The sequence below is a fragment of the Hippichthys cyanospilos genome, chromosome 4, assembly GCF_059441005.1.
Source record: "Hippichthys cyanospilos isolate Australia breed blue-spotted pipefish chromosome 4, RoL_Hcya_1.0, whole genome shotgun sequence".
Lineage (NCBI taxonomy): Eukaryota > Metazoa > Chordata > Actinopteri > Syngnathiformes > Syngnathidae > Hippichthys > Hippichthys cyanospilos.
The window spans coordinates 14538371-14566265 of record NC_142372.1 but is presented as its reverse complement, the minus strand read 5'-3'; the positions used below and the strand labels follow the sequence as shown (position 1 = coordinate 14566265).

Below are 27895 nucleotides of genomic sequence, written 5' to 3'. Positions count from 1 at the left end.
TAAGAAAATAAATAATCATTTTAACTCAGTTGGCCCGAAAATTCCACAATATTTAACCTTTTTTTCATTAAAAAATGTCAGAATTGAACATTTAAACTCGAAATGTTGTGGACTCAACGTAGGCAGGATTTGTCACTCACGGAAACCCTTTTTCTTTTGATATCTAAGAGAATAGTTTGGGGGGCCTGAGGGGGTGTGAGCCCCAATCTCGTGGGAGCGTGAGTGTGTGCGTGTGCGCGGGTTATAAATGTTTAAATAAATAAAATTAAAAAAAGGAAACATTAATTACTTTTGGATGTTCCGTTTCCGGTCCGCTGTACTGTGGAAAGGCCGACCAAGCCATCCCGCTGAAGACATGACGTAATCTATCCAAAAATGCAGGTAACATCCCTCCTTACCCGCGAGAGAATCAAAAACCCGGAAACTACATTCATAACTTTTCGTTTTCACACCACATATAGAATCATTAAAAATCAAAACGTAACCAAATTTACATTTTGAGCGGGTGCAATGTTTTCTTTCCTTTATCCTCTCCTTTGTATGTGTGTATGCGCACGCGCGTGCGCGTGTGGTGGCGGCGACGGACATGCGCGGAGCTGCAGCGAACATGGCGGCCGCCTGCATCTGACAGAAAAGAGGGCTCCACCATCAAAATAAGCGCCTTCAACGCTCGGTACGTCTTATTTCTCCTGGTTTTGACCCGTGCCGACTACCGAGAAAGTATCTCGCGCCTCTTTTGCCGTCGTTTGAGCAGGAATTAGGGCGACTGCCACCCCGGGGGATATGTGCTGCCAATGTGTTTTTCTTTCACTACTGCATGTTGCTGGGATGAAAGACACTTATTATTGTTGCAGTTGTGAGCTTTCCGTGAAAGTGCGGTGCTGGTGTTCGTTGCGTTCCCTGGCGCTTTTCAGCAAAAGGAGCCCAACTGAGTTGGTTTGTAATCCAGCGTGTTTTTAATTCTGCAACATTAGCTGCCGTTAGCCTTGAGAATAATGAGCGGAGTCCCGCCCACCAAATTGGGAAGAATGGAAATGCGTCATATACTTTTTACACTGCTCTATCTATCTAGCTATCTCTGTCTAATAGTCATTAAGATTATAAATTATCCCTGATTATTATTGAAATTATAAATTACCTAGTGGTTTAAAACCATCACAAAGTCATTTTTTAAAGATGAACTTTGCTTCAGAATTAACTTGTTTACATGTTCCACTTAGCTCAAGTAACACCGCCGTGACCAAATACGTACATATTTGTAAACGAAATACCTTTAAAGATAAAATGCAAATTTATTGTACGTAAAAATGAAAAAACAATGCTTGCGGAGTTATGGCATAGCAAAATCATGAGCTGAAGTCTGCTCAGTTTACTTTAACGAATAAAAAAACTGGTATTAAAAAAAAAAACCTCCCCTTGTAATGCAAGGACAAATATTTAAACACTATTCAAAATGTTGGCAATAACAAACAATACAAATAACTTACAAATAACTATGTACTGTATTTCCAAATTTGTTGACCAAGCTCAAAATCAATGTCATTACATTCTTATAGCCTTAATGAGTTGCAAATCTAAAACAGTCCTCCCATGACAATTTATAACATAAATGACTCCCATGAATCCATGTTCAAATTTCAAACATCAAACTGGAATTTTTTTAATTGCATAGGCTGTGTGGTCTGTGTTATCATTGAATGAACCTGACAACATATTTTTTCTTGACTGCTCTTTCATTCCCCTATAAGTCATTTATTACCTGCCCTCTAGTTCTGTTTTTTTTTTTTAATTGCTTCAAACAAAAGCTGTTTCGTCAGTGCCAGTTTTACATGCTGTGTGGAGTGTAGAGTGTGTCTGTTACGCAGTTAATATACACAAAAACAAAAACCAGCAATACCATGTAATTAAGGCTCGAAAAAGGATCAAGGACAGGTATGACTATTTTTTTAATCAACATAACTAAATCAAATATTTGGATTCTCAGTGCTTACTGGTAACAGTTTTTTTCCACTGGTGATAATTGACCATAAACAAATTACTTTTTTTTTTTTTAATGAATTGCATTGAAGAATGTCTACAAGAACTTGGAAATTAAAGTGATACTAAAGTTAGCCCTTTTGAGCTCTAAAAAGTTTAATATTTTGGCTATAGTTATTTTGATAACTAAATAATTTTTCACTTACAATGCATACCTTTTAAAACCTTGTATTTCCCTGTTTGCTGTCAACTGAAAATGAGATTGCATATACTCAAGGCTCAGGTAACATCCAAACACGACTCATCTGTTTTTTTTGGGTTCGGTCATGTGATATTTACAAGCTGAGCCTTGATTACCCGTTATTACCTGAACCCTCAGGAAACTTTTAGTTGACAGCAAGTGAAAAAAATGTGTTTTTAAAAGTATTATTTTGACATAAAAATAATTTAGCCATGACATTTGACAAAATATTAACTTTTTACGCCTGAGTGACTAAGTTTACTATCCCTTTCGGGGAAAATTGCACGCATCAGTTAGGTATTCTCATAGTTTGGCAGGTGTCTCATCTGATTATTATTGGAGATGCAAAAAAGAGCCAACGCAATTTTTTCTCAGGTTTGATGAAATCACATTACATATGCCAAACTACTCCATCTGTAGCTACCGTTCTCAATGTTTCTTGGTTTTGGGTTGAAACGTGTAATTTATTTGCAAGGAACCATTTTTTTCTCACAAAAGCTGTCATCATTTCAACACTGAAAGAGGCTCTCTGAAACACGTTCCCATGCTAACAATGCCTTTGCCAACTCCTGTCAATCAAAAATTACAACTGTTCATGAAACCACCAATTTTTACCCCTCATCGACTGCATGTAGCGCATCATAACGCTAATCTCTGACCAGCGGGTCGCTTGAGTGGAAATGGAGGTTGTAAAAATGAAGTGCTTCCTGGTCTGCTGAGCTTTTAAGCATGACCCTCATGAGTGGAGCAGACTGAGGCGTGCAAACACTGAAAACGTCTGTTGCTGAGCCAATGGCAGAGCAGGAACTCTTTTCATGTGGGCCTGCAGATGTCCCACATCCACACGTCTTAATGGCTTTTTATGGCACCTTGGAATCTTTATTGCGCCTTCCCACTCCGTGGCTTTCTCTGCAAGGGCGCAAGAGCTTCACAGGGACGAGTGCTTGCACTGAAGTGCAGAGGTTAGAGTTCTGCGGTCAAAATTTTGGATTATTTTTGTAAAAATCCTTGCTTTTTGCCTTGAATGACTTTTTTGGGTTTCCTTTTTTTTTTTTTTTTTTGCTACTGACAGCAACGCTTGGAATGTAGTCAAACTTTACCTGGATTATTTGCCCTCCAAATATGTGGTAACAACTTCAACAACCCTTAAAAGCAGTTGCTGGTAGTGGTTAAAGCCTAAAAACACAATTGTCTTTTTGGATATTCTCTGAATTCAAGAAAACCAATGAATTCAACACAGTAAACAATTACATTAGTCTTAATTTAATATTTGCAAATTACCAGTAATTTAGGATGAGGTATTGAAAATGTACTCATAAAGGAAAACTCTTTTTAAAAGCACATTGGTGTTTTTTTAATGGTTGATATTGTTACAAACTAGCAGTTACTTGTTTTTTTTTTTCTTATTGTGGGTTTGCTGCCCTTAGCTCAACACAAAAGGCTATAGAAATGTGGATCGCAATCCCCAAATAAATCCAATACTGAATTGTACAAAACCCATGGTGATCACAATTCCAAAAAAGGGCCGATAACCAAATACATCATACAAAACTCAAAGCAATGTATTGATTCATCAGTAGTTGCACATTTATTTTTTAGGTTTGAATGCTCAACTAACAATGTATTTTTTTCAGGGCTGTAAATTTTCCTAAACAATTAAAAATTGATGGACTTTAGAACTACAGTAACCACTCCAAGTTATTTTTTCATTATTCTTTCTTTTTATCTGCAGCGTGTATGAATAACCAGGATATGTGGTTTGGTGTTTCAGATACGAGCCTGTTTCAAATCCTCTGTTGGTGCGGGACAACATCTTGGCCATCATGGGTCGAACACCACACAAAGGTTGGGCTTCTCTAACATTTCACACCACCAATATTTATAACAGCTGAATTTTTGAGTAATGGCTCTCATTCAAGTTTTCATGTACTGCTAATGAAGTGTCTGGTGAGTGTACCGTTTCTGATACAAATGGTCATGATTTGATTCCAGACCAGAAAGAGGAGAAGAAGGAGAGGCCGAGCATCGGCGCAGGCTCTGCACTTGACAAATCTAATGGTGAGTGCGCCACTTCATTTTGTGACCTCATTCATGGTTAGAAATGGCCATTTTGCCAACTGTTGTTGTTGTTTTTTTTTTAATTGATCTTCAGACAAGCTGGCACACATAATAAACACAAAAATCTGATGTTTCATTGCACCAAAGAGCAGCAGTATTTATATTTCAGAATTTTAGTGCATAAATGTTTATTTGGTGTTTTCCTTTTCACCATTGTGCATTGTGTAATTACTTAGAGACCTGTTTCTTTCTTTTGCTAGAACCATTCAGTTGGGAAGACTACCTGAGAGAGACCTCATCCATTGCGGCCTCACCAAATTGCTTCAAACAGGTATCTGACCATGATTAAGTACGAAGCTTAATGAACTCACGTTTATTACAGGCTATATGTTCCAGACTTACCTGTGATTGTTGAAAATCTGTCTAATAAAGACCACATGGAAAAAATCAAAAGTACAGGCAAATTAGCGTAAATGTTAGGGTCAGTATGAATATAAAAACTGTTGCTAATTTAGCTAACATGGAGCAGTAACATTTACAGAGGATACATTAAGTAATCATTGTATACTGTACTTGAACTGACCAATGTTCAACCCAAAAATGTAATGAAAAAAGGTCAATAGGTTACTGTTAACATATTGTTAATGCTGTAATTGGGCTAACAACATCTAATTTAACTTTTGCTTTTTAAAATTATTATTTGAAAGGGACATTGGCATAACTGTCACTATACCTGCTTAAATGTGCCAAAGTTAGCACACAGCTAATTTACATTTGTGGTGCTTGACGTAAAAAAAACAAAAACAAAAAAAAACATAAAATAACTTAAGACAGAGACAAAACATGACGAGTAATAAAAATCCTTCAAAATGTCATACTTGCACATTTGTTATGATTCAATTTGGTGCCCATTCTCCACCAACAAGCTTTACCTTGGTCATATTATTCCCCAGTGACATTCTAAGTAGCTGGAACTTCTTGGGAGAAAGGCTGCGCAATGAGTGCCGATTGGTTCGTTGAACTTGTGTGTGTTATTTGTGCCGCCTTTACATAACGGTAGCAGCTAACATCTTGTGGGTGATATACAGTCTAAAAAAATCAAAACAAATGTTCAAGCAGGTAATTTAAAAAAATCTTTGGTCAGTTTTGTTCACGTCATTGAACAGTACAATTGTTGTTTATTATTTATTTATTTTTTTAATTCAAGCTAGTTCACTTTCATATGTCTGTTACTCTGATACCCATAGTGCTCACCCAAACTACATGTTATCAAATGGCAAATATCATTATTATTTTTAAACACAACAGATAAGCATGAAAATCAATTTTGGAAGAAAGAACAGGAAATGGTGGTGAAAAGATGCTTAGAAGTGATAAATACATATATGGTGTGAGAAGTCAAGCACAAACTCGTTGCAAACTGCCATATTTACTTTCCTGACTACATCATATGACTGTTTACTGCACTGCACTGCGTATCACATGACATTTTTGTGTGCATGCGAGTTATATCACGGATGCGTTCTAGTGGCATTAGAAAACACGTTTGTGTTTTTGTCATGCAAAAAACGATATAAAAATAATGGATTCAACAAAAAGCCTAGAAGCATTAAAGCATGTAGCGACATTGGTCATTGGTCACGCCCATAACACTAACCTCACTATACATGGCAGTGAAAGAAGCTCCCTCTTTGTTCTGTGTCTGCAGTCCAGGTTACCCCCTTCCAACGACTTTAAGGCCGGCATGAAGCTGGAGGCTCGTGACCCTCGAAACTCCAATTCTGTGTGCATCGCCACGGTGATGGGCATGATGGGTACCCGACTACGCCTGCGTCTAGATGGGAGCGACAACACCAACGACTTCTGGAGACTAGTGGACTCGTCCGACATCCAACCAATAGGCACCTGTGAAAGGAACGGGGACATGCTGCAGCCCCCACTAGGTGAGGCTGCAATTGGATGTGCCTACTCTTTCATGCAAACACACTCATTTGTGAGCGAAATTGTGAGCAGCATATTCTGTCATATGGTGTAAGAACTAATCCAAGTGGTTACTAATAAATGGACTGCATCTAGATAACGCCATCCCACTTGAATCCAGCAATCACAATCCTTGGTTTATGATGCCACCTCTCACATTCACATCCCCACACACATTGTAGAGTATTAAAAGCAATGATTCCATTTAGCTCCATCTCATTTCGAGGCCTACTTAATTGGGTGCGTTCATGGAGCAAATGCATTGTTAATGGTATTACTAACACCAGTGGTTTCCTGCCAAGTCAAATCCTCAGCTACACTTTATTTACTACATACACTACCCTACGCTATGGTTCTTCCTTTCCCCAAGAGATTTGAGGTAATTTTGTTCTTTCGACTGGGGTGTTTGGTGAAGGCTCCTTTCTTTGCAGCGGCGAACATTGGGGCCAAGTGTGGCCATGGCCAACCCTTGTGACACCTCAGAATTTTTTTTTTAATGTTATAAGGGGAAAGTGGATTGATCAAATGTTTTCTGCAAAGGATCATGGGAGTGAAGATCTGGACAACTATTATGCCCATTATTAATTTCTCAAAGAGACATCCTCACAAACGGTGGCTCGAAAATGGGTTGTAGTGTGTAACAGCGAAGCCACGAGTAGAAGATGATACATAGTTGTTGATGCCTGAACGGTGAACCCACGTGAATTTGAACAAAACAACCCAGAATGAACAAAACAACACAGAAAGTTGGATCGTTCTATTTTTTGACCTTTTAGTGAGTTATATTTAACCCGACTATTTTTAAAGTGGGTGCTTTTCTGTTGTTTTCATGTGTATTTTTAGACTGTTAATACAATGCCACAGATGACTTATATTACCTGCATTTTTAAAATTCCATAATAAAATATATTATTTATGCCATGCAGCACTTACTATACATAGCATGATAAATAATGATGCACGCACAATGCATGCAGGGCCACCCTTGACCACCCGTCACCTCGGTGTCATGTCACTGTGGCATCCACACAAACATTTCTGGCTACGCCCCTTTTTTTGTGCGAGCATGACTGTCCCAGTGCACAAAGCAAGGCTCATGCATATTGATTGCATTTGTTACTAAACAACATGAGAGCCCTGTATATGCACACAACACCTTTTGGGTGAACTGAAATAAAAGTGCAAATGTCTGCAAATGAGGAGTGTGAGAGTAGGGTAGACAGACATAATTAGACAGACATCTACAAGTCACTATAACTACGTGCTATAGGTGAAAAAGCTTGTGTCCAAATAGTTTATAACTGCATTACCGGTTGCTCATAGCATATATGATGCACCAATGTTTTTTCATATTTGCCTTCATTCAATTCTGTTTCAAATGGTAAATGGTACCTAACTTATGTATAGAGTATGTATAAAATTACAGTAAAGACACAAGTTAGCATCATAGCTCACAGCCAAGCCTATTTTTCATCTTGCATCAAATCAAAATGTTTATCCATTCATACATTTTACTTCAATGCTTGTTGTTGTCATGAGACTCATATGAGATGAAAATGTAATTAAATACTGTATTGGTTTGATTTTGTGTTCAGGTTTTAGAATGAATGCCTCGTCGTGGCCTATGTTTCTCCTCCGAACGCTGAGTGGAGCAGAGATGGCACCAGCCTCTGCTTTTAAGAAGGTTGGTTCTTGTAGAGCAATCACATAACTCTCCATTTATTTATATACGTGTAGTGGACCCAATTAAAAAAACATTTTCAGGAACCTGCTAGCCCCATCAAAAACTACTTCAAGCCTGGTATGAAGCTGGAAGCCGTAGACAGGAAGAACCCTTACCTAATTTGTCCAGCCACCGTGGGTGAGGTCAAAGGTCAGGAGATCTTTGTCATGTTTGATGGCTGGCGAGGTGCCTTTGACTACTGGTGCCCATTCGACTCCAGAGACATCTTCCCTGTCGGCTGGTGTGTGCTGACGAAACACAGTTTACAGCCGCCTGGAAACTTCTGTGAGTCTGACTTGCATTTTAATGTGGCATGCCTTTTGTATTGACATTTGGATTTCTTCATCATTAATGCAGCAGTGACAACTGTACTAGATGCAAATTGACAACAAACTCTTGTTTTTAACTGAAGACTGTAAGATTCAGAGCAAACTAACCAAGTGGTTCTATAGCGAACCACTGTTTATTGCAGAGTTTATCTTTCACAACACACAATGTAGTCTATTGAGGGACCATATAATGAAAGAAAATTACCCCACCCATAGTGCAAGTTAATTTTAAAAGTGTCACATGAAACAAGAGAATTAACTATTGTGTATTTGCTAGCATTGTTGGTGGGCTAACAGAAATCAACACAGCTGTTATAGTAATTATAAACATTTAAACTGCTGATGTCTTCTGGATAGAGCTTTTGAAAATACATTTTAGAAATACAGTATTTCATTTTTCAGCATAAAACATAACATTCCACATAGTACATTACATTTTTGTTTGGAAATGCTGAGCTTTATTCATGTTTCCATTGGTACTCTTATGTTAAGCAAACGAGATATAATTCCTGCATTGCATCTATTTTTTATTTGTTTTTATTATGGCCCAGAGTACCTAACTGGAAGTGTGAGTGGACCCTAAATAGGCTTGGTGACTCATGCTATTGTCTTGCATGGAAATGTGACATTACGTCATTTTACCACCAGGGTGCAGTGTAAGCACAATCTTCCATCCGACAGTGAAGAGACTGATATTGAACCATCCACGTGTAGATGCAAGTCAAAAAAAGGAAGCTTGAAAGCCGTGATGAATAGGATGATGGGCTTCTTATAGCTCTGAAATTCTTTCCTCTCTTAAAAGTGAAAAAAAAAATATACCGGATACAAGCCGAGCTTGTCTAAGAAAAACAATCATGAGTTATAACTCATTTCAACATACTATACGGTGCAGCTAACTAACGCTCTGCCGGCCCAGTCCTAGGGAGTACTCATGATATCAGTATGTCCTTGTGCAGTAATCTGGCTGTTCAGACATTACTCATCCACAAGAAGTTATCTTAGCACTCTAGAAATGATAAACACAAATTCAATGCACATTACAAAAAGCATGAGCCTCCCCAGTGTCCTAGCATGTGAAAACCTGCACTCGTACATAAAAACCAGCCCCTGTGCACAAAGCAAAGTCTACAAAATTGATGAATAGAGTCCACCGAGAGATAATTGTATTCATTCACAAGGGAAATTCATTGTTCCAGTAATCTCCACAATGAAAACAACACAAGGCGAAGTAGGCATGCTGAATTACTACACTAGCAATAGTAAAGATATGAAACCTATAATGTACCACACACTATTTTAATTTCTCTAGCATTCATTGACTTCATTTGTGAAATGGCCTGCTAAATATTGAAGAAATGGAAAAATGTATTAATTTCTTTGAAGATAATTTGCTTCCTAAAAATGTCTGTGCAATGGAGAAAGGAACAATTTAGTCCATGTAAGTCAGGCATGTCCAAACCCGGTTCTCGAGGGTCACCTATACTGCATTTTTTTTTTTTTTTATGTTTCCGTCGTCCAATGCAGCTGATTCAAATAGTCAGGAGTGCATCATTTGAATCATGAACATGTCTGATGTAATATCTAAAATAGCTTTAAATCTTGAATTATTTTGTGATGAATTGATTTTTAAAAACATCTTGGTGGTGTTCAGAGAAAATACTTAAATAGTTGTTACTCTTACTTATTTTGTTGTCTGTGTGTCTGTGATGTCTTGACGATGCCAAAGGTGTCATCTTTAGTCTTTAGTGATGGATGTTGTTCCCGCCCAGGTCGATGTGACGCTAGGGAGGGCTATCGCGAGCGAGCAAAAAGAGATTTTGAGCGGGCAACATTTTTTTTCTGTGCTCAGAATCCATCGTTGCTCGCTCAAACTCTTATCATTGCACGCCCAATACTTTTTTTTCTCTATGCTCAATATCTATTTTTGCTCGCTCAAAATCTTTCATTGCTCGCTCATGATTTTGGCACAAATATAATTCCATACTATATGGGATGAGCCATTCACACCACAGCATATGATTCTGTAATGAGAAAAATAAGAAACTTATGGCGAATACATGTGTTTGTTTGGAAGTTTTTTTAAAGGAGTCATCTTTTCTGTTCAATTCTGCTGGTTTTAAACACGGTATTCTAATTACCAGCTCAGTTTGCAGACATCACTTGACCAAATTCTGAAAATCCGTAAACCGTGATTGGTCAATACTTCAGCCCTGAGCAACTGTGATGTCAATTTCAGACAAAAGCAAGTGGCACTATGACCGACCCTAAAATGGGTAAAAATGGGTGTAATTTTCAGATGACATTTGTGTGCCTCAGGCAAGGTACTAATCAGAATACTGCGTTTATTCGAGCTGAGGTACAAAGAACATATTTTTTGGGGTGCGTTTACTTTCCCTTTTAATGGAGTAGACTGGATTTATGCTGTCTTCATTCAGGCTTTATCATGCATATGTTGGTGACTGCACTAGATGTAGTCCATGGCCAACAGATTACATTAATCCTTGCGCTTGCACATAACCTGCTTGATGTGGCATCTCACTACTGCAAATGTACATGAGCACTCAGAAATCAGCAGGCTGCTGCATGTGGGGGATTTAGCACAGATTTTCTTTGTGTGCATGTTTGTGTATGTGTGTCTACTAGGTGTGCAGTAAAACGGTGATAATGTGCGTAGTTAGACAGGTGCCACGTTTGTATGCGCATATGTGAACACATTGGATGGCTTGGATTAATAGTTACTGAGGTGTTAATCAGCTTTACGTCCATTTAAAATCGCTTCATTATTCTCTTCCATTCTATTTGTTCTGTGCTGCACATTTTTGGCAGAAGCCACTCATGGTTTATCTATTCATTTAAAAAAAAAAAGCAGTCTTTCAATAATCATGGGCTTGAGCCATTTCTATTTTTGGGATTTTCAGATTGGATCAGAATACAGAGTTGAATTCAAAAATAGTCATGCAGACTTTTTTTTTCATATTTCGTTGAAAAAACACAACATATTTCCCTTTATATTCAGGTAGGTTGCAATCCTATTTTCAATCTTTGAACACTGACAAGAATGCAATGGAAGTGTCTTGTATATTTGAATAAAAGAAATGCATGTTAGGTCTTAGGTTTGGAACATGAGAACATTTTGTGTGTTTTCATACAGCGCATGGAATCATGTATAACAGCTTTGTCAGGCTTCTGCTTTGCAACATTCATGTATCCAACCATCTTCCAAATTATAATGCAAATGATGTTTTTGCTCGTAAATATTTGCATATTCACTAATTAACGCAGAATAATTTGTCAATTTTTTACTTTGTAATTTTAATGTTTTTAAATCAACCTTTTCTTTCAAAAAGGGTTCAAATAAAAAATCTGTTTTTGTTCAAATCAGCAGACATTTGATAGTTGAAAATAATTAAAAATGATTATTTGCTGAATTTACATTTTACAGCACAACTTGCTTACCTGACATAGATTTTCTTCCAATCAGAAGCTTTAATATGTATTATCAGCATTCCCAGTTGAGGATTACAGTCAAATTTAAAATAAATCAAAGAATTACACATTCTGTATTTTTCTGTACACATCATCATTGTAACTGTTGTAATACTGTTACACAATTCCCATTTCCATAGATTGGCTCTCAAATCGCATCAATGTGCAGCATCCTGCAAATGTAATTGATCAATGAAAATTAAACAAAACTATATATTATGGCTTTGAATATTAGCCTTGTTCAGCATTTTATCACCCTTTTAAAGGAAACTCATTTGAATGTGTAACTTTTATTTGTAGAATGTTATGATATTTGTATACAAAAGCCAGTTTGTTCTTTATTTTGATTCGTTGACATATCAACCACTAGAATAGAAGACAGAAGCCTAATTATTTGATTAGGTATTGCAATAGATGGACCATTAGTGAAACAAGTCAAATATCAAAGTGATTTCACCCCATCATCGCCTTGATATACGTAGGTCATCTTTTCTAGATTGATAAGCACACATGAGTTAGATATTTGCAGCTATTAACATTTAATGCATTGACAGACCTTTTTTTTCTGTCTTGAATTTGAAATGTCTGACTGCGTTTGACTGCAGCACGTGAACGGCATACATAGGACTTGCGCTAATGCTGGAGACTTGTGCCATCTCATACAGCGACTGCGTAATTAATTAACGGTTTATCAGCATCCTTAATCAGCAATTGAATAGGATTTTTTTTTAATAGCAGTGTGTTGCTGTTGGTAGCTCTGTGATGCGATAGCAATTAAAATGGAGTCATCAAGCTAGCCGCTCTGCTAATCACGCCATACTAACTTCAAACTTAAAGCCTTCTTTGGCTATTTCATGTTTTATTTTGTGTGTTTATTTTGAAGTTGGCCTTCATAATATGCCGTTGCTGTGTGACGTAACGCAGATATTTTTCCTTTTTTGGCTCGCCTTGAGTCAACTTTCGTTGCCCAAATATTTGGTGCTTCCCTAATTTCAATCGTGAACGTAGAAGATCATTCTTTTATGTTAAAATGTCAGGATTGTTGTTGGGCATTGAAGAGGATTCTTTCATGTTACAATGTCTAATTTGTGGAAGTGGAATTTTGTGGTTACTACCCATGGCATCGCATAATCATGCAATATCAAAGAATTCCGTCAACCTTATAGAGGATTCATCCCAAAAAGTCAGATTGGCCTCTTAAGGATGACTAAAAGAGTCAAGGGACTGTTGGACACCCAAGTGCTGTTTGTCCATTGGAGCCAGATGAAGATATCAGGGACTTTTTGGTCAGGTTTCCTGCGGCTGCTGAGCCCCCCATTGTTCTGCACACAGCCTGATATCTGACCATGCCACTATTTCCTGACGTTTGTCCAGGCAATCTTTCATCTGAAAATGTCTGAAAAGGCTCGGGTTACAGCGAGGTGGGACCCCCATCCGAGTCGTCACAGTATGAGTTTGTGTTGAGTGAAAGCATGCTTCTGTTCACAGCGGCTCCTACTATGAGTTTCACTCAAGATGCTTCTCATCCAGTTGAACCTTTTGCCCACCCTTCCCCCCCGTTTTCTCCCAGGAGCCCTGGCGTTAACCCCTTTTCCCCTGACACTGCCCCCATCTCCCCTAGACCCACTGAGAGGCAGGTGACTGATGCAGACTGTTGATATGCCGTACAGATAACACAAATAAAGGATTCAACACCCCTAATGCCATTCACCACACCCACCCACTCCTTTTGCTCCTCACCCCTCCCTAGCCTTTATGCACCCCCCACCCCCCACTTCTCATTCATTGGGAGGGACGCTTCAACAAGCGCTAGTCGAGTGGGCTTTGTTGTAGACTCAAAACAGACGCGAGTAAGTGCGAAGGCAGCGGGATGACCGTACCTGAAGCCATGAAGTGCAGAGGGTGATTGGGCAGTGGAGAAAGTTTGGACTGGAACCGGGTGACAAAAAAACCAAAACAAATCTCTAAACGGAGCGTTGTTTCAAAGAAAGGAACAGGAAGCTGTCAGTCATTACCGCTAATACCACGGCTGTTACTATCACTATTCTGGAAGCTGCAGCTGCAGCTCTGACTTTTTGAAGGCATTTCCTGGTGAGCATGTTGCTTTGCAGAAACTTTCTGATGCTTATGTCTGTTTTTTTTTCTTTATATATTTTTGTTGTGTTGACTAACTGCTTCTTTCTAGCAAGACATTTGTTTCTTCAGCATTTTCATGACTGGCACTCACTGATACGGTATATTCGTGATTGCAGCCAAACACCTTTGAATACAGCAAAATCAGTTAATAATCCACGTCAGATTCAGGAAATGCTACTTTCTCGTCTAAATTTCAGTGTTTAGTGGCTTTGGGTATTTGAAGATGATTATCTGAATGCAAATAAATATAACTTGTAAGCATCCCGACTTGTAAATTATTTTCCTCCACTCGGCTGCAAATGTCTGTAGTTTGAGCTGTTTTTATTAGTTGGGTATTTGGAGCCCCATTTGTTTTTGATCGCGTGGGTAGAACATCAGGAAGTAGTTAAGGCAAGATTGAGCCTCGCTCTACTCACATTGTTAGGCACTTTCATTTACCAATGGTGAGTGTTTTATAGACATGCGTATCAATCAGGACAGATGCAGCTACATTTTTTTTTTTTTTGAGGGGGGGTTCTCAGTACCTTTAAAGTATTCACTGTGTGCGTGTGTATTTGCATGTGGTTGACTCATCTGATGATGTGAGGAAGCTCAGTTTGTGAAAGGGGACAGTGTAATTAGATGAGGAGGAACTCTTTTTGGGCCCCTCCCCCACTCTCCAGACAGCCGACACACTCAGCGACCTCATTCTGATGAATGTGCGAGCAAACACACACACTTGCACACAATCTCACATGCTTCCTCAGGCTGTGTTACACGGGTCAGGAGGTCGAGTTGGAATGATATAGTCATGATCAGGGCCATATGTTCATTATGTTGAATGGGATGTGTGATGCTTGCACCCATTGTTCTTCTTAGTAGATCTGTACAACTTTGAAAAAGAATAGAATTAGAACAGTGTACTGATATTATTTGTTTTTCTCAATCTTATGGTTATTTTAATGGCCCTTTTCCCATGTACTAGTGTATTTTTTAAACACAAGCAATATTAACCTGTATAATGTTGGACTGGCAATATCATGTTTATTCTTCATAAATGTTTTAATTTTATAGATTAGGCCAGTGCAAATATGAAGGCTGATGAAGGATGAATTAAGTTGGACTTGTTACCCTACGAAAAACTAAATCTTTGGCGCGTTTACTATGACAGCTTCGCAATTCTGCCTAAAAATGTGGCTTATTCAATGCAAATGCACCTAATTCAATGTACCTTATTCTTAACCTCTTCTTTATTTGTGATAATGTTGAAAATAAAAAAAATATATATATAATGCCTACAGACCCTCAAAATATGCCCATTTTTCTTATATTAATCTATAATAGAATGCATTGCAATTTGATTAGGTTAATTGTTCAGCCGCTAAACTGAGCTCCAAACAGTCAAGCCTAAATTCACATGACACATCATTCAACAGGTCCGAGGTGAAGATAATTGTACTACATACGTACATAATATCTTTCAGGAAACATGAGGTCAGCAAATCCTTAAGTGGACAACATTATTAATAACTGCCTCTCACCTGAACTTTTTTTTTTAAATATTGCCAAATTTGTATCCAATTGATAGCACAGTAAGTAAAATAATCTATTTTAAATATATATGATTGCTGCAAAATTCAAAGATGCCCGCTTGCATAGAAATATCAGATACCTTAATGGCATAAAGATCATTTCATGCCGTGAGTAAGCATGAAGGCTTTTTTTCCTCTGCTTGCACATGTGACTGCTCCCGGTGAGCAATTGAGCTGTAACCCCACACCCGGAACAAAACACTGCATGATTCCACTCCCACTTCTACTCCTTTCTCAATTAAGCAGCTTTTAGTCCCTTCATAACACCTCTCCGTGAGGTTTAAATAAAAGCCGTGACCCTTTGAGAACATTCACATTCACTGATGGGCCCTTGGGCACCCTCCTAACAATGAGTTTGAATTAAAAACATACGGAGTTATTGAGCTCGTTTTCTATATTCCTGTCTTTTAACTAATCTTCAAATGTGTTTATATGATGCTGCAGCAAATTATGTAAAATTTCTACATGGTGCCATTTTCTTCTATTATATGTTGTAGATCAGTATGTGCGTGTTTTTTTTTTGTCATTTGCCAAAAATGTGATGAAACCAACTTTTGTTCTAATGCCAGTTCAAATCCTAATCACGACATACTAATCAGAGTTGTTTCTGAAGATATCAACAAAATTCCAGTTGGATTCCAATAGTGAGAAGATTTTTTTTTCATCTCGTCTGTGCAACAGCACACCTTTAGTCACAGTAACAAAACATGTTACATGTTGAAAAAAAGCTTTTAAAAGTAGTGTGGGCTAAACTGTCGAGCTGTCATCTAGTCTAATCAAGGCAGCTGTGCTCCTTAAATGATTGTTTTCTTGGCGTTCTCTACTGATTGATCAAACATGCCCTTCAAGCATGTATTAAACACATTTGAGATGAACTGTATCAGAAATTGTGAGCCAGGTCCTCCCTGACGCAATTCAGAATCTCACAGTCAAAGACTTTCGTGGTTCTTACGACCAATACTGTATTTTTTATTTTGCGAGATATGTATTGTAAATACCTCAAGTCCAAGCATGCAATTCTCTAGTTTGTACTGCCAATTCTTTTTGACTCAAAGCATGTAATTTCCATAATCTAAATAAAAAGATCCATTTCAATTTTGTCAAGTGGGAGAACAGTATAATATTTAGTTAAATCTCTTCTTTTTCCAGTCACACTTCCAGGTGCTCTCCTCGCCCCCGTCTCGTCTTCCTCAGCCTCCCTCACGACACGTCGCTCGACTTCCAACTCCTCCTCGTCCACCATGCAGACTTCATACCGACTGCCCAACCCTTTGCCTCCCCTGCCTGTCCGCAAGGGTGTCCGAGGTCGCCGCCCAAAGTCGCAGACTATCGCTTTGCTGAAGGCCGCTGCTGAAGCTGCAGCAGCTGCAGCGGTCAATGGAGCGTCACAGAGCCCTGTCAGGACCACTCAACTGGCCCCAAGACCACACAGGAAGAGAGGACCCAAGCCTGGGAGCAAGGTGACATGATTCTACCATCTTTTGTTTTCATCATCATGGAAAGATACGTTTTTAATTTCTCACAGGGTATGCCGTCCTGACATACCCGTTACTTAAAAGCACAACAGCAATCGCAGAAAAATAGTTTCACCCCTCCCACATGCGTTACACACATACAGTAGATTAAAAAACACTTAAAACTATAAACACACATTTGTTTGAATATGACCTTATTTCTCCGTGTTCAGGTTATTTTTCCTGGGGAAAAAAAAAGCAAAACTCAAAACAGGCCATGTTTGAATAACATTAATTCAAATGCATAATAATGATATCACAAGTAAGACAAGCAGTAAATCATCTCCGAAGACCTCCATTTCAAACCAATTTGATCCGGTCCGAAGATGACTACCCTTGGAAGAGTAACATAACCGCAACAGCATGTTACTCGATACACAATGAAGAAATGCGTCTAAAAGTATTGATATGGTTTGGTAGTACCTGCTAAGTCACCTTTTCGCTATCACGAGATGCAATGGAAGGACATCGTGCTGGAGAAATGAAGACTCTTACATGGAGCTCAAGATGAACTTTGTTTCACAAGTGCACCCAACATCAAAACCCTTTATTTATATCAATTCTTCAAGACTGCTAACTTACTCAAAACTATTGTTGCGTGAAGCTCTGTTGGATAGACTTTTGGAGCTCATCAGCTCTTAACATTCTGTATTTGAAAGGCATAGTAAGACATGTCGCAATGTCACTGTTTTTGAAGAATATATTTTCTCAAAGACTATCTTGGTTAAACTTTTTTTTTTTACCGCTGCTATTAATACAATATAAATCGAATTAATCATTCTTTGAAGTGCAAATAACGTAATTCTTAAGAATATTGAGCATTGACAGCATTGACTTTGAAATGTAGAATAAAACAGATTAATAAAAAATGAAAATATAAAAACATGTTAAATAATTCAAAAATAGAAGTAAAATATGCTGTTTCCAGAAATTGTATTAAAGCAAATATTAAATTATTGAAACAATGACGTCGTGAGTAATATCGTCCCACCCCAACCGTCAAACATTTAGATATTCAGCTTCCTGGACACCCAAATTGGTGTTAGTTGAGAACCTTGTTACATGCTTCAAGCTGTTTGTTAGCTATAGCTTAAAAACGGAATATTTTAACACCAAAATGTTCAACTAAACCATGTAATCCAATTACTCACAGCACAGCACGTTGCACGTTATTCTGTGGGTTGGTTGAGGTGGGGATCCTCTCTGCCTCTTCTTCTTCGAACCATGCTGCTTTTAGATTCAGAAATGTTCCATGCAAAAAACTCGATAAAATGTGGGTTCAAGTGTCTACATTTGCATGTGAAGAGTTCATTACAAAGAACCTCTTTGTGATGATGCAAGCTGTGGTGCACCGTGTGCCGTTCATGGTTGTCATTTAAATACTGACACTTTGATTCAGTCTTACTTAACAAGTTCAGAGTTCATGGGTTTTTTTTTTTTTCTTTTCTTTTCTAATTCTTCAGAGGAAGCCTCGGGTGGGACAGTCCCTGGGCCCATCATCAATTCCAGTGTCTCCTCCAGAGACCAGATTGAGCACCAGCCATGTCTCAGTAGACAACCACCATAACAACAACTCAAATGTAGTCTGCACAGGTAAGGAAGCAATTTGCTGATTAGTATTCCAAATGGATCGAAAAACATGGATTTAGTTTTTTTCCTGGTTGTGTCCATCTAGTGTGCGTGTATGTGAACAAACATGGAGACTATGGCCCCCACCTCGACCGTAAATTGGTACAACAGCTACCAGACCACTTTGGGCCAGCTCCTGTCAACGCAGTATTACAGCAAGCCGTCCAAGCTTGTGTGGACTGCACGTACCAGCCCTCCGTGCTACTCTCCTTCCTCCAGAGCCAGTCCCACACAGGAGGAGAGGTCATCCGAGGTCTGTAGCCTTCAATGCGCACGCATGGAACCAAGTCTTTGTTTTTTCTTCTGTGACTTTTCATTCGGGAATGAGTTGCAGCAGCTGTGTTGCCTTTAGCTTGAGTAATAGATTGGATTGCTCACATTTGGAAGGATGTTTGTTCTTCTTGAGAGGCTTAACTCCATTGATCTTTGTAGTCTGGTGCCAGCACTGCTTTGTGAAAATTGTGTTGCTTGATTTGGAAAGTGTGGTTGGGTTTAACAAGAGTAGAACTGCTATTTAGATGCTGCTTTTAAATTGGCACTATACAAAATCAGTGTGAAAGATGTGAAGAATTTGCTTCGACATGAATATCTTAATTTTTTCAACAGCAATACACATAATACAGAGTGAAGTGAACGTGTGTTTATTGCAGGGGATAGGTTCTATTTTAGGGGATAGATTCTTATTTTATTGCAATTACACTTCACATGAGCAATACAAAGCTTATTCCCTGGGGTCATTCCCCCCCTGGCATCACCTCCACCGCCCCACTATTTGAGAAGCACTGATCTACAGTATAGTTGTGGCTGGTCGGATGTGCAGTTTCCAAATGCTTTACATTAACTCTTATTTTATTTGTCCACACTTTGGCCTTGGCAGGGGTTGTTAATAATCATTTTACATTCCCCACTCCACATACGCAATCAGCCGGCTCAAATTGGAAGTCATTCAGAAATGAATGGCTTTTGACATTGCACATGCATTTTGGGACGAAATTGCTCACATACAGAAAAGGGGGGGGGGGGGGGATAATACGACTGGCGTGAGCGCTGGGACTGTAATCAGATGTGACATGTGCAATCTAACCTGTTTTTGGATGCGGGGATTGAGTCTCCCTTGAGAGGCTGCAATCGGGAAGGGTACGAGCCAATGAGGAGGGGCCGGGGGACATTAATTTGTGTGTTTGTGCAAGCTTGGCTTGGGTGGGAGGGTGTCGTGCAGATTGAGGGTTGTGGGCTTGTGCTGATAAAAAGAGGGCGCTTAACCCCAGACCATCTGCTGTTTTCCTTTAACTGTGGATGCATTCAGCCTGCGTGTGAGCAGGTGTGAGCTTACGCAGGACACACACACTAATACAGTACGCCTTTATGTTGTGTCTTCCAGTGCGCTCCGAGCACGGTATCCGTTATGTCAAGCTCCCCTCCGTCTCCAGTGCGTCCACTGTGCTGAGGTTTTTGGAGAACATGTGTCAGCACCTGGAGAGTGTCAGCCTGTTCAGCTCGCAGCCCTTCAGCCCCTTCAGCAAAAACACACGCTTCTTTGACAGGACAAAGTCAGGTTTGTGCCTAAAAATAGCAACAAATATTCCAAAATACAATGTAACATTCTCATTTCCCCACCACAAAAAAACATCTTTCATTAAAGTAAGATTTTTAAACAATACGTTCGAAGCAATAGAATATCCTTGACCATTATCATAACTCCGGATAAATATCTGAGACTTTATTATATTGTCATTTTTAGATTATAACAAATTCGTATTTTTACAAGAATACATTTAGTAAAGGTTTTCAAAAAACTCAAAATCTTATATTTTCCCACGTAACATAAAATATAAATAAAGCATTAGATTGGTGTCTTAATTTTTTTTTTTGAAGTCCTGTACGTTTGTTCAGTCCGGTTCGATTGTAACTTTAATCTTAACTTTCAAGAACTTTTTTGCATTCAGTCATTAGCTTTGTTTGTTTTCGAACATTTATTAAGAGGCAACTTAACTTTTTTTCAATAATAGTGTAAAAACAACTTCAGAATGTCATTATCTTTAAAAAAAAAAAAAAAAAAAAAAAATATATATATATATATATATATATATATATATATATATATATATATATATATATATATATATATATATATATATATATGTATGACCAGGCATGATCTTAGAGCTCTTAATTGGCCCAAATATGTTTGATGATGGGTTTATTTATTTATTCATTGCAGCCTGATCCCCATATTTGGTGTGTATCATCATTGATTGTCATATTAGTTATTAAATGCCAAACCACCCCCAAAAATCAGAAAATTGTAATACTTTTTTCATACCTGATAGCAATAGCACAACACATAATTAAAAAAAAAAAAAATCAGGACATTCCGAGCTAGAGATGGGAAAATCAGGTCCAGTCACAGGTACTTATAGTTGATTAAAAACACTGTACTTTACTTTCTGGACCTGGATTAAGCATTTCTGTTCAAAGCAGAATTTTGGGAGCTACGGCATACCAAATTTGGGGCACAGCGTACCATCCTTTGAGCTCTTATAGTTTAAGAACTTGAATTCTTTCTGTATATTTTAAGAAGTACTGGGTCAATCTTCACAAATGAGGTACAATTGGAAAAGGAATTCAACAAGGAGTCCAGATTTTGAATCAGTATCACAATTTGAACTTGAAATTGACCTTGTGGATCACCTTGACATGATTCTAAAAAAAAAAAAATCTGTCACGTTCTTTAAAAACATATGCAAGTTTCAGAGATGTAGTGTTTTGTTTGGCAGCAATAAGGAGTCAAAGTATCCATTACCATTACATTGTTTCGATTTGGGTCTATCAACAAGTGCACCGAGTTTTATGAAAATGAATAATGAATTGAATAAACCCACCGGGTAATTTGGCATTGAATGACCCTATGGCAAATTTGTTTGTGCACAAAAATACAGCCATTTATTTTTACACCAGAATTTTAGGCCTGTGTTCTTTTTTTAAGGTATTAACTATTTACATATTTACTCACTTTTGAAATAATGTCAATTGTTGCACCTAGAGGGTTTAGGCATGATAAATTTTCACTGCGGGAGGAGGCAAGGCAGTCTAGAACGTATTGCAAACAGTGATGGCTTAGACATGTCAATCATCGAACAATTGCCTGAATACATTTTTAAATCTCCATAAGGGCAGCTCTATTGTGTGTTTGTCAGTGTTGTGATGGGAATGTCCATTGTGAAATAAATGTGTTTGGGGGGGTAAGTCCTCTTAATGTCAAATCATTTTAGGAAAGCCCAGCTCATCTGATGTCGATTTCTCCTTTCAGAACCACTGCCTCACACGGAAAAGAACCCACCTAACAACGATTCCGCAAAGGATTCGGTTCCCAACGCGCGGCCCCCTCACATAGCGGCCGACTATCGGGCGGCAAAGAGAGAACGGCCGTATTACGCAGCACACTCACACACGCCTCCACCTCTACGAAGAGTCAGCTCCAACCCAAGCGAACTGGGACAAGTGTCCACACACAGACGCGTGGAAGGTAGGATCAATTTCTTCAGCGTGTCCTAAACTTATGCTCGCAAAACACATTTGGTCAAGAAGCTCAAGTAATTAACTCTTGATAATGCACAATTGGCAACGAAAAGTCATTCCACATCATAAAGCATTATCCACATCATAAAGCTGACTGAGAAAATACCAAGATGTACAAAGCTGTCATCGTTGCACCAGGTGATTACTTTGAAGAACCTAAATCGTGAAGCGTTCCCGTTTGATTCGCTGAGAGGGTGTTTCCAATTTTTTGACTGTACATTTGTATATGTATATTTTCCATTTTCCTGAATTGTAGTTTAGTACTTCATTTTCATGCATCGTGAGGAAATATGGGTGAAACTGTTTGGTCGATTAAAAATGTTAATCCAACCAGCATGTATTATAATGTAAATTCTTCAAAGTAGGGCACCGTTAATGACATGTGTGCACGTGTTAGTATTTTGTCAGTCAGCTTTATGATGTACATGATTGCTTTATGACCTGGAATGGAATTCATTTCACAGTTGTGCATTATCAAGTGAATTTCTTGACCTCTTAATTGTGTGTAGGTGAACAGATAGAGTCAGGATACCCTGAGGGCTAATTTGGCTACTGTTCTAATCCGCGTTATGGCAAAAACTACTCAACTAAGCGAAGAAAATCGACAGTCCATCATCACTTTAAGAAATGAAGGTCAGTCGGTCCGAAATATTTCAAGAACATTGAAAGTATCCCCGGGCACAGTCACAAAGACCATCCAACGTTACGATGAAACTGGGTCGCTTCAGGACCGACCCAGGAAAGGAAGACCGCGGATTACCTCTGCTGCGCAGGATAAGTTCATCCGCGTTACCAGCCTCCGAAATCGCAAGTTGACAGCACCCCAGATAGGTGCCCATCTAAATGCTTCGCAGAGTTTAAGTGGCACGCGCATCTCAACCTCAACTGTCCAGAGAAGACTGCGCGAATCTGGACTTTATGCTCGAATTGCTGCAAAGAAATCACTTCTAAGGAAGAACATCAAGAGGAAGAGGATACCTTTCGATAAGGAGCACAAACAATGGACATTAGATCACTGGAAATCCGGCCTTTGGTCGGACGAGTCCAACTTTAAGATTTTTGATTCTAATCGCGCTGTCTTTGTAAGGCGCAGAGAAGGTGAGCGAATACTTCCTACACGGTTGGTTCTTACAGTGAAGTACAGAGGAGCAAGTGTTATGGTGGAGACTTTGCTAGAGACACTATTGGCATTTTATTCAAAATTTTGAAAAACAAAAACAGGGATTTATATAAGATTAATATTATGGAAATTGTGTTGTAAATGGTTCATTTCCATCAGGATTCAATCAAAATATCACCAAATTAGACATTGTTCATCATCATTCATGGGTACTCATGAATAGTTAAGGCTATTTTCAAGAGTTAGCATTTGCAAGCATAAATATAAAATATGGATCCAATCACAAGCAGACATTCATGCATCTCATAGAAATGAAAATCATGACGTCTTATGCATTTTGCGCATTAATCTTATTTTTCATTGAACTAAATGTTAACATTGGAGTCCTCATCTCCCTTGTTCAACTCCTTCACAAATATCAAAAAGTGCATCATTTGCTACATCCAGAAATACTTTGTAAAAGTCCCATTCATATTGTAGGATGAAAAGAGCCCCGCCCTCCCAACACACACACGCGCACACAAAATATCATTATCTCCCTGAATTTTTCCCAAACCTAGCTTCTGCTTTTTTTCTGGACATTGGACTCATATCAACTGTACTTGCATCCTCAGTTAGAACAAACCTTCAGTTTTGTTTTGTTTTTTCCACCTGTTCCATTCAACTTAAAGGGAGTTTGCAACTTTTTGGAATTTTGCAAGCCTATTGTATTTTCCGCACTGTAAGGCCACCTAAAAACCTTATTTTTTTTAAAAAGCTGATGGTGCGCCTTATAATCGGGTGCGCCTTATATATGGATCAATATTGAGATTGGGATTCGTTGATGGGGAATGAACTGATAAAGTAAGCTTTACCTGTTTCTTTTATGTGTTTACAGTTGAACAAGGTTGATCATATTGACATGATGATTGAGTTATGCTATTGAGAGTTTAGAGTCATTATTGTTATTGCTTTGAGTATTACTATATTGTGATTGAAAAAGTTTTAAAATATGCCATTAATTGAGGGTGCGCCTTATAATCCGGTGCGCCTTATAATGCGGGAAATACGGTAATTTAGGCATGGTGATCGATGCCTTCTTCTCTTCGGCAGCTAGTTCAACAACAGGCCCAGACCACGCCACACAAGACAAGGAAAGTTCAGGGAACGATGCGTCTTCCTGGTCAGTTGACGACGTGATCCGGTTCGTCCAGGAGGCTGACCCACATACTCTAGGTCCACATGTGGAGCTGTTTAGAAAACACGTGAGTACTTACCTCTTTAACTTTACAACAGAGAAAATCTCCATACTAATTATTATGAGTAATTGGAATGAATAATACTACATGGGGGTACGCGCACACACACGGGAATGTCTGGTCAGCAGCGCCTTTCAGGTTTGTATCCTGACATGCCGTGCTTGCCGTCTCGCCGCCTGCTAAACACATGTGTTGCTGTCCCTGCAGGAAATTGACGGCAAGGCTTTGATGCTGCTGCGCAGCGACGTCATTATGAAGTACATGGGACTGAAGCTGGGCCCCGCGCTCAAACTCTGTCATCACATTGAGAAGCTGAAACAGACCAAACAATAAACAGCAACAATTTGGTCTCCTCTCAGTGGCAAACATATACTCAAGTATGTTTTCTTGGACAGGGACGCGACACTGACAGAAACCTCCATGACACCCGTCTTTGCACTGTTTATGTACTTACTGTACATACTGTATGTACAGTTGGGGAGTTTGAGCAGTCTGCAGGCTAATGTAGGACCCCCCCCCCCAACCTTAACAATTGGATGTTTAGGACCAAAAATTAAAAAAAATCACCATTAATGTAGGGGTGTCCAAACAAGCCAGTGGACAATTTGCAGTCTGCCGTCCATTCTTTTAGAATCCCACCGACTACACTAAAAATAACAAAAGGGTGGCGCCAAAGGGATAGCATGAGAAGTGGGGGGTCGCAACCCCGCTAACAACTGCTAAGATCACTAATTTATATTTGTGATACGAGTAACCAAACTATGCCATGATTAGTTTTTGCGAGTTCTTGGACATATAAGCTATGGTTAATTTTTGTATTCTAATGCTGCGCCCAGTTGCCGCTTATCAAAGTAAATGTTTATTTAAAACAGCCACATAGCTACAGCTACTGATGTATGTCTGGGATTGTACTGCCCGCTCAGGAATTGCACACTTTCCAATGAAGCAAAAATGTTCATTGTATTCATGTTTTTATAAATTACATTTTTTGGTTATTATTTAAAAAAAAATATTAAACACATTACACAATTTAATGCCTTTTTTTTTTTTTAAAGAAGACAGGCTTATGCAAATTAATGCCATATCCATTCATTTCAATAGGGATGATGATTTTACTCAGTGTGGTGACGGAACAAATTAAGCTTGTATCTCAAGGCACCACTTTTTATGTGGTCATAATGATTATTTCTTCAATTTTGTGCTAGGGCAGCTCGATTATGGTCAAAATGATCATCACGATTATTTTGGTCAATATTAAAATCACGATTATTAATCAAATTTGGTCAGACATATCTATTTATTGCCTTTTTCTTTTTGAAGTAAGTAAGTGACAAAGTGCTTGATTTGACATGTAGGTAGCCGTCTTTTTAAGGGTTATCGCAGAGGATCATCTTAATTAATCGTAGATATCATGATCACGATTAAAATTGGATTAATTGTTCAGCCCTCCTTTGTGCTATGTCAAGATAGTGAACAAATCAGAAAGACACCAATGAGCAATATTTAAATATTATTGTTATCATATAAAACACAAAATATGTAATAGTATGATAAAAACAACATAAATGCATTGCTTTTATTCAGTTTCAATACATTTAAAAAGAATTTCAGTTTGGTCCTAGAATTCTTGGTTTGATACTATTTGAGCTTTTGGACACCTCTACATGGGTTCAAAATGGTTGACTTTGTAGTGCTGACATCACATTCAGTTTTCAGAAATAAGTCATCAGAAATACAAGTTATAGATCTATGGTACTGGTTTCAAGGGAGGACATTTGCTTATGACCTCAGCATTGTTTGCTCTGATATCGTTTTTCAATTTTATTTTACCAAACGTTTACTTTAAAGCAGTATATTTTTGATCATTAGCCTAAGTGTAATTAGTATTCAATATGTGTGCAGAAGCATGTATTTGTAGTCCTTTTTTTGCCTTAGCATGAACATCGGCAGGCTGTACATGACATAGTTTTAACCTCAGACAAACACTGTAGCTTTTGCAATTTCAACATTTGGACACTGACAGCGAACACAACACTGTGACGTTCGCTTATCAATGCAATAACGTTTCTGACCGATCGCTTCTTAGAATGTCATAAAATAAAGGTACTGGAGTCCTTCGGCCTTGACGGGGAGGTGTCCGAATATCAGGGTGGGGGTTGTTTGAATTAACTGACCATCATTGAAAACTGTTGAATCCATCAGTTCGCTGACGATATCGCACTTATATGCTGTAATTGCAGAAAATGTGTTCCTAGTCTCTGTTCCGTGAGCTCAACGGACTCACCTTGAAGTTGACCTTCAATGTATTATCTTTTGACAGTTGCACACTTACACATGATGGCTGCGACCTTGCAAGTTGTTGACATAGAAATAAAGGCCAGGTATTTTACTGCCATTGTTCTACAAAAAGTGTTCCAGTGACAGAAGGCGCTGTTTCTCCCAAAACATGCTTAATCATTTTATTGTATAATAAAGTGTATCAAGCCTGTGAATATTCTTTTTTTTTTTTTTCCTCCAGGATACTGGATGCTCAGTTCTTTGGATTAATTGCAGCTGGACTGTTGTGGTTGTCTTAGAAGGTGTTTTAGATGATTACGTGTTCATTTAGTAAGAGTTAAGAGTCTTTCTGGCGGTGTGTGTGTGTGTGTGTGTGTGTGTGTGTGTGTGTGTGTGTGTGTGTGTGTGTGTGTGTGTGTGTGTTTTAGCTGAGCTAATAGTATTCCACCACACAAACTTTTGTGGTAGTTAGAAGCCTCTCCTTTGTGACTCCCATTTTTATCCCAATTGAGTGATTTTGTCCCACAGTGACATCAACCACGTCTTCACTCACACCTAGACAAGAATTGTTTTTTTCCCCTCGTCTTTGTGCATGAATTGATGAAACTCGCTGAGATGAACCGAAACATTCTTACTACAAGACAACCAAAATAGTCCACTTGCGATTGATTCGATACGATGATGAAAGCCTATCAAGTGTAAGCGTTTGCTTTTTCTGTCAAAAATGACAGCATCATTAGTGGTGGTGGAGTCATTACTTTTTCTGTATGCTGGTTTGTTTCGGTTTTTGTTTTTGTTTAGGTGTCAGAAAGCCTTTTAACACTGTTGTTCTCTATAGTGGTAACCACAGTTCATACTTGAAACCATCTGGCTTTAACATGAAACTCAGGTTCTAGTAAGTTCTTTACAGTAGCGTTTGTGTTCATAGTACACCATAGAGCTACAATATAATCATCCACAGTATGTATATTTGGAAATGCCTTGTCATTTAATGCCCTGCAGCATCTTGTGTGTACATATAAACTTTTTACACTCCA

General features: G+C 38.6%; 2 protein-coding genes and 1 long non-coding RNA gene across 5 annotated transcripts in view; 1 reads left to right on the top strand and 2 right to left on the bottom strand.

Moving 5' to 3' along the window:
- cdkl5 (cyclin dependent kinase like 5) overlaps positions 1-553 on the bottom strand; it is a 38399-nt gene extending 37846 nt beyond the window's left edge. The window contains exon 1 of the mRNA XM_088412245.1: positions 290-553. The gene's annotated coding sequence lies outside the window, so the exon portion shown is untranslated. The remainder of the gene's footprint in view (positions 1-289) is intronic.
- On the top strand, positions 28-27895 carry scml2 (Scm polycomb group protein like 2). Of its 2 annotated transcripts, XM_088412247.1 has the most exons (15): positions 28-381; positions 603-673; positions 3990-4063; positions 4211-4276; positions 4537-4607; positions 5985-6219; positions 7852-7940; positions 8021-8264; positions 16651-16961; positions 18479-18608; positions 18691-18897; positions 20026-20199; positions 21955-22170; positions 24436-24587; positions 24789-27895. In XM_088412247.1, exons 1-15 carry the CDS (start codon positions 376-378, stop codon positions 24912-24914), a joined length of 2172 nt encoding a protein of 723 aa, XP_088268373.1. In that variant the 5' UTR covers positions 28-375; the 3' UTR covers positions 24915-27895. The 2 variants fall into 2 exon arrangements, with proteins under 2 accessions (XP_088268373.1, XP_088268372.1); XM_088412246.1 differs by lacking the exon at positions 28-381 and having other exon boundaries at positions 431-673.
- Positions 16404-22327, bottom strand: LOC148424729 (uncharacterized). Of its 2 annotated transcripts, none has more exons than XR_015865276.1 (3): positions 22093-22327; positions 18167-20207; positions 16404-17488 (listed from the first exon to the last, which is right to left on the bottom strand). It is a non-coding gene; the product is annotated as an uncharacterized LOC148424729 (long non-coding RNA). The 2 variants fall into 2 exon arrangements; XR_015865277.1 differs by having other exon boundaries at positions 16406-16950; positions 17170-20207; positions 22093-22257.

Bases quoted from the DNA above. Each gene is read 5' to 3' on its own strand.
- scml2 (XM_088412246.1), top strand. From the start codon at position 549: ATGCGCACGCGCGTGCGCGTGTGGTGGCGGCGACGGACATGCGCGGAG. The intron at 8,265-16,650 runs GTGAGTCTGACT...TTCTTTTTCCAG, and splicing joins ACAGCCGCCTGGAAACTTCT to TCACACTTCCAGGTGCTCTC. The intron at 24,588-24,788 runs GTGAGTACTTAC...CTGTCCCTGCAG, and splicing joins TGGAGCTGTTTAGAAAACAC to GAAATTGACGGCAAGGCTTT.